Genomic DNA, 12,646 nt, shown 5'->3' with positions numbered 1-12,646 from the left:
CAGAATGTGATTTCTTTGTTCTTACGTACAGAAAGACATCATTTTAATTTGCAATCAAAATAACATGCATATAACGTACTGTGCAAAAGTCTTGACACCCCTCTTATTTCTTTATATATAATCAAATTAAAGGATGTAAAATAAACCAAAGAAATGTTTTACTTCAACAGGCTGCAAAATGCTTAAAGATACAATTTAAAAATAGGTTGTTATGAGCAGCGACCTCATTTCCCCTCTTGTCTGTTCCAACCAAGCATTCAGCATCACTAGTATACTAATAATCGTCCTCATCATCTGCCATCTGCACTTTTTTTTTACTTGATCATGTTTTTTTTATGATTGAATAATTCATAGGTCACTGTGTGGCTTAACAAACAAAAAACATTCCTCTGAAATTGCCCAAGTACAGGGACCGAACTGCAAATGAAAATGAGAGCAAAAAAAGTCTGGAGAACTATTCTTCAAGACTTCATTAAACTCCAAGAAAGTTTTGACGCTCTACCTCTGTGCACCATCCGTCTCTGCGTTCGCTGACCACGCTCTGTGATTTTAAGTGGACTCCCACTTCATGGCTAAGTTGCTGACGTTCCCAATCGCATCCACTTTGTTATATCACGGTACCATGCTGGAATTCACTGAGCTCCTGAGAGCGACTCATTTTTTTTACAAATGTTTGTAGAAGCGGTCTGCATGCCTATGTGCTTGATTTTATACACCTGTAACCATGGAAGTGATTGGAACAGACCTGAATTCAACTATTTGGATGGATAAGTGTGTGTTTTTGGCAATATGTATAGTGTATATTATGATTTAAATATTTGCAAGTCCCTGGTTCCCCTAGTTATAAACCTAAGTCACACTAGCTTCATAAATGTCACAAACCATCACAGTTAAATGGTGGCAGTCTGGCGTCTTGCACACCAGGGGAGAGAATTCCTGTGAGAATGATGCTTCATTTCCAGTTCCACTTCCAGCAGTGCCATCTCCAGTATGACACTCATATTGGTAGCATGGCTTATCTTGTAGATAAGATCTGCACCCAGAACTGAATGTCTTATTTCTCTTCTCAATCTTTGCATATGATCTACAGTATGTATTCCTCTATTTAACAGACCACAAGATTTCTGGGTTCTGTACACGTAGCTCGGAACCCACACAGTAATTGATTTTTTTTTATGGAAAGATTGTGAGGCTTGGCTCAGAAAGAACTGATTTTTTATTTTTTTTTGCCTTTAGTACACTGGGATTGTGCTCATGCATTCAGGAAAGAAACTCCAAAGCTCTCTTTGTCCTCTACCTTATTTCTCAGCTTCCTCTTGTTATCCGTTACATTATCTCCCTCTTTTGCACAGTCATTTCCAGATCTGATCTACATTTTATGACCCCGAGTTATAAATGGGGCTGGAAACATAAAAGTATAGATACATTCTCTTGTGGTAAGCCTAAGGCTGGAGACACGGTAAGAGAGACGATTCATGATTTATTTGATCTTGTTTATTAGAACTTTCACTTTGGAAACAGGGCCATATATAAACAAATGCAATCTAAACAAATTCTCACTTGGGCCTAAGGAAAAGAACCTAACGAGTACCACAGTAAACAGATAAGCTAAGTGATGCAGGCTAATTCTGCACTCTTAGTTGTCCCTGTTTAAAGTAATGAAGGTGATATTAGAAATAAGCTGTGGCATGAACTCATAAGTGGTAACAGTAGCTCTACCTTTGAGGCAGCAACCCACTGGCAGTGAAGTAACTGTGGTGGTATTCTAGTGGCCATTGTTAAGTGGCATCGCCAGCACATGTATAAAGGAAAAAGTAGGCAGTACTTAGCAGCACTACCTACTGTATGTGTTAGTGGCAGTGATAAGGAATGGCTGCAAATAAGTGGCAGTACCTAGTAGCAGTAACTAAGTGGCAAGGGCAGTAAATGAGTGTTTAAAAAAAAAAGTAAACAAAAAAAATCCCAGTAAAAAGTTCCTAGTGGCAGTCAGCATATGGTAATGATACTGTAGAAACTAATGGCATTCATTATGTGGCATCGGCAGAAATGAGCAGTGGCAGTAACTAAGTGGCACTAACAAATTACAATAAATACGTGGCAGTAAAGGTATATAAGTGGCTCCAACTAGTGGCAGAAACTCATTGCCAGTGGTAGTGATTAGTGGTAGTAACAGTAAATAAGCGGCAGTAATTAAGTGACAGTGACATTAATTAAGTGGCAGTGACCGAGCAGCAATGATGGTAACTGAGTGACAGTAACTGAGTTGAACTGGCAGTTACTGATTGGCAGTGTCAATCAATAAGTGGCAGTACTAAAGCCCTATTCGAACGGGACTAGTTTTCCAAACGACGTTTGAGTTTGAGTTTGAGTTTTTTTTTTTCAGATGACGCCTGTCATTTCATGTCTGCATTCGGACGGGACTAACATCTCCGTGTTTATTACGGAGGTAGGAGTGTCTGGGTTTTACATGTGGGCGTTGCACAAGATCACATGTCCACATCTACAACCATTATTGGTGCGCAAAATTAAATACCGGCGCACTAGTGATAGTACGGTAGTTCACGTTGACCACACAAAAGAAAAAGCGTTTTGGAAAAAAAATTTAATTTGGCAATCACAGACATTCGCATTCGAACAGGATTAGATTTCTCAGAGGACCTCCGAGTTTGCTGAAAAACAGAAGGTAATTTGCTCTGGAATTTCTACAGAGGTCGTGTGAGAGAAAGACAGACATGGCAGATTCGGACAGGATTAAGATCACAAAGTACGTCTGTAAAACAGAAATTTTTCTATCGACCCCCCGTAAAACTAGTCCCGTCCGAATCTGGCTTACTGTAAGTGACGGTAATTGAGTGGCAATGTTCGTAAAAAAGTGGCAGTACTAAGAGGCAGTGACAGTAAATAAGTGGCAGTAACTGAGTGGCAGTGTTAGTAAAGAAGTGGCAGTACTAAGAGCCAGTGACAGTAAATAAGTGGCAGTAACTGAGTGGCAGTAACTTAGTGGCAGTGTTTGTGAATAAGTGGCAGTAACTTAGTGGCAGTGTTTGTGAATAAGTGGCAGTGACTTAGTGGCAATGGCAGTAACCATGTGTCAGTAAATATGTGGCAGTAAATAAGTGGCAGTAACTCAGTGGCAGTGTTAGTAAATAAGTGGCAGTATTTGAGGCAGTGGCAGTAGAAAAGTGGCAGTTGGTGTAACTAAGTGCTAGTACAGTACAGTCTGTAGAGTATGTGGGATATACAGTGTGCAATCTATAACTTGTCTTTGTGTTACTGTCTCTATGGCTGCTGGATACCTGGAATTTTCTTCGGGATCAATAAAGTATCTGTCTGTCTGCCTGTCTGTCACTGAGTGGCATCAACAGTAAATTAGTGATACATACAGTAGTAACTGTATGTGGCAGTAACTAAATGGCTATGTTATTAACTAGAGACAGTAACTACGTGGCAACGACAATAAAAAAGTAGGTTCCCCGGCATATAATTTTATAGGTCCTACAGGTATTCTGCTGTAAGTCTCATTGCTGTAATAAAGCCTTTAGAGCCATCTCTTACTTTTACACAAGTGCCTCCTTTTTCGTTTTACATTTTTTCACCCAAAAAGGCTTTTTGTTTGTTTCTGGTTGTAGCTGGTTGGTGAGCTGCTAATGGCAGGGGAGAGTCTCAGCGTGGGCGTGTGTGAGGAGAGTGGATGTGGAGGACAGTGGCTGGCACGGATTCGTCAGGCTGTGGCCGAGGGCTTGGTGCCAGACGTGAGCGTGGTACCAGTGGGAATCTCCTACGACTGTCCACCATCTTGCCAGTTCATCCACCAGGTACAAATAAACTACTGTAGGTTTATTTCTTTTGTTAGTTTTGGCAGGTGAAAAAGCTAACAGACTTTAACTTGGATATAACAAACTTTAATTAATGAATGTAGCCCTGGGTTTGTTTTTCTATACTCAAGGGTTGCAAAAGAAGTAATTTAAGCAGATGGAGTAGTACATATAGTCCACTATGAACAATACAGAGATATGTGTTAATAAGGGTTATTTCTGGGAACAAAGCTATTAAAAATGTTTTGGATAACCTGACATGCAAAAGACTACCATCCCGATATCTGTATTGTCTAGAATTTTGGAGTTCATGAATAAATCAGTGAATATGGTGGCTGATAACCGGGAAACTGTCCTTTTGATAGATATCCATTACACTGAATCGGAGGGTTAAAGCTTCGAAAAATGTGAACATATTAAAAGCAGCGCCCCAGCAGGACCGAGGCAAAGCAGTAGTAATTGGCGTTGAGTCTGAGTGGCCATTATCCAGATCTACTATCGATAAAAACAGATAATGGATGGTCATGTTTCTGTAGTCAGTAACAGCAGCTCCAGTAATTAAAACAGTATCATTTTTAGAGACTGAGATGTCGATATTTAAAGGAAGTGCTCAGCAAGGCATTATGTCTGTCGCACACTACCAGCTCTGACGTTCTGCTGGTACATCACTTGGGGGCATGCCGTTTTAGGAAATTAATCAGTGATGCAGCTCAGCATGAAGCGGAGGTACTCTTACAGTACCAACACAACAACAACGGATTGTTTCTTAAAGCGGTGCATCAGGAAGTGTTCAAATCCTCTCATTTGCCAGCAGTTGTTTTTTTCATTTCTGACATGTTTCTGAGAAACCACAACGCGTTAAATCTTCTGCACAGAAAAAAATACGATTCTGACTGGTACAAAGTGCTGATCCTGGAGACTCCTTTCAAAAATTGCAAGAGAAACTGAAACAATCAACAATGATACATTTTTCCTTAGTAAAATAGCAAAACAATATCCATTTATAAGGAGGATCTACCATGCAGGTCCTTGTATACACTATATATATAGAAATGTTAACAAAGTAATATAAAATACGGATTTGAATAATAGCCAGAACTACATGAAGAAATGAAGACCAACTCAAACGTTTTCAGCAACATATAAGCATGTCTAATGAGGCAAGGTCCCATTCCTTATTCCTTATTATTCCTTATTTATACCATTAACTTTCTTGAGTAAAAGCATTTAAACAATACAAAACAACTTTAAATACACAGTTAAACATTTTACTGAGCATCACGTATTTCTGTCATCCGTCATAATTATTGTTCATAAATAAACTTATATTAATTTACTCCTCTCACACGAGATGGAAATGTGTAAAGAGTTCACCTGTAGGATTATAAAGAAAGAGAGAAGTTTTACCTCCCTAAATGCGTCCTAAAAAAGTCTCAAAACTCATAAGGGATTGCGCAGGTTAAGCGGCTGCCAGCACGCGATTGTTGATTAATTAGCACTCGCTGTGTTTTAAAACGTGTGTAAGTGTGTTTAATGAGTGAGTTTGATTAATTAATTACTTTGATTAATTTGGTTAATTCACGTACAGAGTTTGGAGAAAAAGGCCAATCAGAGTCTTCAACAGCACAATTTTTAATAATGTAAGGCTAGTAAAAATGTGTTTCTGTTGCGCCACTCAGAAGCTTCTGCGCAGAATCGTTTATATTTGGCCGATCACCAGTCACGTCCAATCAAACTGAAATCCAGCCAATTCTGCTCACTGGCTGATCGACCGGTTCACTTCTTTTATAAATGTAAAAGGTTTATTTTTACATTTTTGGCGATTTTGGGGTCAATGTGGTGATACGTGAATGACCTATATAAAAGTATAAAGTGACTAAACACTTTTTTTTCCATACAGTAATAGGTCCCCTTTTAGCGCACACACTGTATCTAATGTTGTAACAATGCTAAACCTAGCCACGTTAGCCTGCTGCTCTGATAAATCTGGCTTATAGACTTAAACACAATAGTAACCCAGCATTACTACTAGTAGCTTAACTGTAGCTTGTCATGCATGTTAAAAAGCAGGATCAATCTACAGGCTTGTAATTCTGAAAAATAAACACAAACTCTCTGGTGCGTTCAAAAGTACTAGCCTGAAGATTTATCCTGCTTTAACATGGCAGTACAAGCTGTAGTTAATCTACCAGTAGTGTTGTGTGGCTATTGTAGTCCAACAGGCTCCAAAATCGATAAGCAAGAAGTGTAATAAGTGTAAAATAGCAACGATTACAGCTTCAGGATCTGAAGTTAAGTCATTATTAGTCAGAATTGATCCACTCTTAAGCTCCTGTCTTGAAACGCATCCAACTGTCCCCTCATTGTAAATGTAGTCCAATGAGAAATGTTAAGCATTCACGCGCAAGACTTAGAATAAAATAATTCATCAATGATTAGCCGACATCAACTGGGTCTGTAGTTCCTCGGGTGATGAGGGGAAAAAAGTTGTACCAAGTTTATTGGACTTTTCTCTTAGCTGTGACAAACCCCGGCTCACAGAGCAGAGATGGGTAGAGTAGCCAGAAATGTAGTCAAGTAAGAGTAACTGTACTTCAAAATAATATTAATCTTAGTAAAACGTAGTCATCCAAAATATTACTCAAGTAAGAGTAAACAAGTAGTCGGTGGAAAGACTACTCAAGTACTGAGTAACTGTTTCAATCGCAATATACGATTAAATTTTTTTTATGACATACACACAGTATATTATATGATATTATATGATATGTATATATACATGTTTTGTATATGATGCCAGGGATGACGGCTAGAGATTTTTTTTTTCCGCTATGCTGCCCGTTGGTGTGTGGTCGTGTGACGGTGTGTTTATTGTTACTTGCGATTGGTCAAACGGAGTCATGTGATTCTTGTTGCTGCGTCTGATTGGTGAAACAGTCATGCAGATGTAGATCTACCGGCAGCATGTGTGGAATAAATGGTTAGAAAGGTAACAAGTCGAGTGTAGCGGAGTAAGAGTAGCGTTTCTTCTTCTCAAATATACTCAAGTAAATGTAAAAAGTGTGATGCAGTAAAACTACTCATAGAAGTAATTTTTTTTTTTTTTAAGTTACTTAGGTAAATGTAACGGAGTAAATGTAACTTGTTACTACCCTCCACAGTTTTAATGATGTCATAAAGGCTAGAGGATCTCATATTTCGTGTGTCTATACACACCGGAGACCGATACAAATGTCCGAAATTGACCAAAAATATTTATTACAATTATGCATAATTGGTGACCTTTAAATCAGAAGCTAGTTTGCAGACGTTGAACGCCGGAGCATGTCTGAGCAGCAGATCAGGACAGAGCTCTGGTACTGTGATTAAATGTAAATAGAAATAATTTCTATTCCATTCGCTGTAAAATCGATTTAGCTGTCCGCTGTGATGAATCAATATGCTAACACCGCCGATCTCACGTGGGATAATTGCGCAAATATGTCAATTAGCTTAGCCTAAAGCATCGCTGCACACACATACACCCCCAACCCCGCCCCCGTCATTAACGCTGTCTAAAGTCAATCAAAATCAGTCTCGCGTGTCTCTAGTGCGTGTCTCTATTCAGTCTCTAGTGTGTATAGTCTTTTATAGCCTTTTTTTTTCATAGTCAAAATTTGTCTTCTTTTGTTTAGACCCATTTCCAATAACATCACGCCGACCAAATCACTCAACCCTTGCTAGTTTGTTACTTTACATTTTTTCACTTTTATTACCCAAGTCATACATTAATTTTGTGTTTGTTTTAACCAAGTTCAAGCCAAAGTTGCCACAACAGGCTGTTAGAGACTTGGCGGAGGAAGGACATATCCTGATGCTTAAACCCTACTGCCTCATAGTTGGAGACCTTTTTACAAATGGTCTCAGGGTCGAGCTCGCACTAATTTTTTTTTTCCTGCCCACAGCCTCTCGCTGGAGATGAATAGGGGGCGAGTGACGACGACCTCTCGACTCAAATGCTCGATTATAGTTCAGAAAAAAAACTAGTAATTAAGTCTTAAATAAACAACATTCAGGGTTATAATGTACAATGCTGTCTGCTTTTTTGGAAATGACTGTTCTAGCTGAGTTATTTTTTATTGTGTGTGCGTGTTCGTGTGTGTGTGTGTGGGTAGGGGGGGGGAGGCCTCAAACTGTCCTAATGTTCCTGACTAATACAGTCACTGTTAGTTATTATGATGATTACACTCACTAATTTCTCCACTAATGGCTGCTCACCATTAGGCCTTGTGAAGAATTGTTTTCTCTAAGCTCAGACTGAATAGTCTGCCCTGTTTGTGTGTATGTGTGTGTGTGTGTGTGTGTGTGTGTGTGTGTGTGTGTGTGTGTGTGTGTGTGTGCGCGCACGCATACAGCCTGGCATGCTGTCTGTACTGCGGTTTGTGCGTTCCCTTCTGAGTGCTGATGAAAGAGGAGGTGTGAGGATCCATTTCGCTCAGGCTTTCTCTCTGAAGGTATGACTCACACATAAAACACACACACACACACACACACGGACGAACGCAACTGCACACAGACTTGTATGTGGACACAATGCAAACTGGCTTCAGGTGTGAAGTGTGCAAGATAAGGCCAGGATTTAACCAGTTTTTCTTCTCTCGTTCTCTTTCACCTCCAAACTCTTGGTCATGTCCGTCATATCAGGGAATCTCGTCCATTCCATTGTGTAGGTGGTGCGTATCAGAGTAACACCCACATTCTGTACGAGTACGCGCACATCCAGAGGGGATCCAGACGCTCCCCTCTGCCCTCCGGACCCGCCTGACTCGTCCTGGTGCCCCGCTTCTGGTTGGAGATCTTTTCACCGTGTTGTGACTGGGGACGGTTCCACTTGACCATGAAGACGGTCCTGGACTTCATACTGTATTATCTTAATTGCACCTCCATGGTCCAGGTTCGATTCCCGGCATGGAGTTTGCATCTTCTCCACCATGCTTGGTGGGTTTCCTCCTGGTGCTCCGGTTTCCTCCCACAGTCTAAAGACATGCAGATTTTCGTTCCTAAGGATGTCCAGGATGTACCCCGCCTCATGCCCCTGGAGGTCTCCTGGGACAGACTCCAGTACAGGATAAAGCGGTATAGAAAGTCATATCAAGTACATATCAAAACCCACACACACGTTTCATCAGACCAGTCCACCCTCTTCCATTGCTCTGGGGTCCAGTCCTGATGCCCACATGGGACTTTCGGTGATGGATGCAGTCAGTGAGCGTCTTTACAATACAGCACCGAACTGCGGTCCACTGTGTGTGTTCTGACGCCTTTTTATCAGAATCAGAATAAACTTTTTTCTGCAGTCAGTAGCTCTTGTATTGGACCCAGACTACACGGGCCAGCCTTCACCCCTCTGTGTCTGTCTTCGGTTCACTGCTTATACTAGATATTGGACCGCTTTCTGTCTTTTGGTACGTCCTGACTATTTACAGTGTGGTCCTTATTAAAGTCCCTCGATTGCCTATTTTTCCAGTTTGCAACACATCAAGTTTGTGGGTTTTTTTGGACTGTTTTTGATAAAGTTTTCTGTGATGTTTGCCGATGTACAGTATATAAACACCGGTGCAGTGCTGCTTTAGTCTGTCTGTCTATTTACCTGATTTTAATAATATTCTCATTTCCTGACCCCTTCTTTCTCTCACCATATATCGCTCTTTGACTTTCTTTTTGTCTCTCTGTAGGAGATGTGTGACAGTGGGAAATGTCGTGTGGACGGACGACGCCCCCTACAGGACCTCCTGCTGCCAGTTGTCCTTCACAACAGGTTCTCTTTCTTTCTCTCTCTTTCTCTTTCTCTTTCTCAATGTCACGACCGCATCCATCCAGACTTCATCTTTTCATCCCCTGTCGACGCTCTTTTCTCCGTCTGCTTCATTAACCCGTGCCTTTCCTTCCCCCTCTCTATTTATTACTTTCTCTCACTTTTGATTTATGACTCGATATCCCCAAAAGCTTTCTACTGCATTTTGATTTATTTATTCTGCTCTCTCTATTCTTATTCTTTCTTTTTTCCCCTTTTCTCTCTATCCTCTTCTCTTTTTGTCTGTTGATACATGAATGCATCTTTCTCTCTCTCTCTCTCTCTCTCTCTCTCTCTCTCTCCCTTTCCCCCTATCATCTTCCCCATTCTTTTCCTTTTATATACTGTATGGCTCATACATCTCATGTCCTTCTCTGTTCCTCTGTTTTATGTTTTTTTCCTTCCCTCTCTCTCTCTCTCAATCCGTCTCAATTTCTCATTCGTTCCTCCTCTCTCATTATTCTCTTGTTTTCTTCCGCTTTTTTTCAGTTGTATAGCATTTATTTCATATCTTAATTTTTTTTCAGTCTCTCTCTCTGTCTTTCGTTCTCTTTTTTCGTCTCCTCTGTTTGACAGCTACATTTCTTTTTTACTCATCTCTCACCTCTCATCTCATCTCATCTCACAGTCTCTGTTTCTTTCCAAAACTCTATTAAAAACACTTCGCTCCATTTTCACACACACAGCAATCTCTCCCACTGAATCTGTCTGTCATGCACTTTTTATTCTCTTTCTCGCTCTCTCTCGCTCTCTCTCTCTCTCTCTCTCACAGACACACATACAATACACACACACACACACACACACACACACTCACTAAAGTGCAGAAAATGAGGTGTGTGGCTCTTTTACGAGCTCGATCTTTTCCCGCAGCTTCAGCTGTCACTCAGCTTTTGAATTCAGCTTTTAGACAGAATGTCAGGAAAAAGGTCACCGTCCCCCCACAGCACCTCTGTACCTAGCCCCTCTCAGACTCTGCATCTGTGTGTGTGTGTGTGTGTGTGAGAGAGATCTAAACACTGACCACACAGTGTGTTGTCCTTAAACAGAGTTTGAAGATGAAACCCTCAGTATGTTTATCGATGTTGTGTTAGTTGTAATCAGTTGTGTGACTAATGTGGCTAAAACCGGACTTTTAAAATAAACGTTAACATGTTAGTCTGCCTGAAATCGTGCTGCATCGTACTTCAGTAAATCAGACCATCTCGTTCAGATAATGCGGTTGAGAGTCGAGTCGAGTCACGGACGTTATACCCCAGTTGGGAAACACAAACACAAAGGGAGAGCGTACGAAAGATAAAGAGCGCTGCATGTACATCACTGTAAAACTGTCCACGTTTTCACCGCTCGACATGTTTGTCAATGTTACTAACAAGATGAAATGTGGCATATCGCTACCCATTATAGTACAAACGTCATTATCAGTGTTGAGTGTAACGCATTGCGTGTAACCTTACTTTTTTGATGTGACGAGTAATCTAACGCGTTAGGTCCACCATCTAAGTACTCAGTTATTTAGTTATTTAAAAAAAAAAATTAATCCGTTATTCAGACAATTTATGTAATCCGTGAGTGAGACAGCAGTCATTCCCAATCCGTTAGTGTGTGTCAAAGTCGTCCTGCAAGCCCCGCCCCAATAACCCACCCCCTCTGTTATACCCCTATCTCACCTATGCGGTTTGACTATCTGAGGATCGATAAGCGGAAAGATGGAAACCTAATCACAGAACCGAAACAAGCGGTGAATCATGATGAACCGTACTTATGGGCACTGCGTGAAACCGCTTACAGTAGGTGAGATGGGGGTATTAGTAGTTAACAGATTATGGGTTACACTTGGCTGAGTGATGATGGTAGAATAATTATAAAGGTCTTGCCTAAAACAACATACATGAGGAATCACAAAGGAGTTTTTATTTTTTGCAATGGAAAAGTACTCGACCTAGTTACTTTTATCAGAAAGTACACTGTAATGTCACTGATTACTTTTTAAATACAGTAATTTTGTAATGTAATTAGTTACTTTAAAAAGTAACATCCCCCAACACTGCTCATTAAAGCCTTTAAACTGTTAACATCCCAGACATGTTCAGGAATGTCTCAGGATACGGATCATTTCTACTCCTTAATAATATACTAAATTTAAATTCAAATTTTATTTGTCACATTAACACAGTCATACACAGTACGATATGCAGTGAAATGCTTAGACAACTGCTCGTGACCTTAAAATAAAAGACTATGTATAGAAAATGAATATGAAAAATAAAATAAAAGGTAAATTTAACTAAGAAAGATAAAAATAAAATCTAAACTGAAAATAAAATAACTGTACAACAAAAATACACAATATAGAAATATACAGTATGAAGAAATATAGAACAATAAGAAAACAGCTGTACAAAGTAGATATAGATTTTTGTGTGGAATGAAGTTAGATATAAATGGTAATAAAAAATGGTAATGTCCAGGGTTGTGCAATCTACATATTACTATAAGTAAAACAGCTGTTAGGTTTTACTGAGCTTGCTGGAGAATATGAGTTCTTTTGGTAACTTTGTCACACTCGCTATTAATATATATATATATATATATATATATATATATATATAGTCTTGTGCAGTTGACTATAGAAAAGACCTCATCCAGTCTGAAACAGATCATATATGGAGCTGCTTTCTTCACCATCTCCTTACCCTCTTTCTCACATGTAGGAAGATGCTTCTTTTTTAAGGGGTGTAAAGAGTTTTGGCTTTATTTCCCTCATGTCCCACAGGAAAGACACCATATTTGGGCAAAGGGATGTTTCTTGGCTTTTCCCCTCCACCTTTCTGCCTGAACTTTCCCACAGCGAGAGGCAGCTGAGCACCGCTTTGACTCTGCACCTGATGCACTGTGAGTCTCACTCCCACCCACACATTCTCATACTCACACATAAATTTATTTTACTATCCCTATTATTGTAGCTTATTGCAACACCTTCATCCCAGAAATTCAA

General features: G+C 40.0%; 1 protein-coding gene across 6 annotated transcripts in view; it reads left to right on the top strand.

Moving 5' to 3' along the window:
- The window catches only part of gpat2 (glycerol-3-phosphate acyltransferase 2, mitochondrial), a 217,079-nt gene that overhangs the window by 189,820 nt on the left and 14,613 nt on the right, over nucleotides 1–12,646 (top strand). For all 6 annotated transcript variants that reach the window (XM_053503537.1, XM_053503533.1, XM_053503534.1 and 3 more), the window contains 4 exons: nucleotides 3,630–3,815; nucleotides 8,210–8,308; nucleotides 9,530–9,612; nucleotides 12,425–12,543. In XM_053503537.1, the coding sequence (XP_053359512.1) occupies nucleotides 3,630–3,815; nucleotides 8,210–8,308; nucleotides 9,530–9,612; nucleotides 12,425–12,543 (487 nt within the window). The remainder of the gene's footprint in view (nucleotides 1–3,629; nucleotides 3,816–8,209; nucleotides 8,309–9,529; nucleotides 9,613–12,424; nucleotides 12,544–12,646) is intronic.

This window comes from Clarias gariepinus, chromosome 9, assembly GCF_024256425.1.
Source record: "Clarias gariepinus isolate MV-2021 ecotype Netherlands chromosome 9, CGAR_prim_01v2, whole genome shotgun sequence".
Classification (NCBI taxonomy): Eukaryota; Metazoa; Chordata; class Actinopteri; order Siluriformes; family Clariidae; genus Clarias; species Clarias gariepinus.
This window is presented reverse-complemented; position numbering and strand designations above follow the sequence as displayed.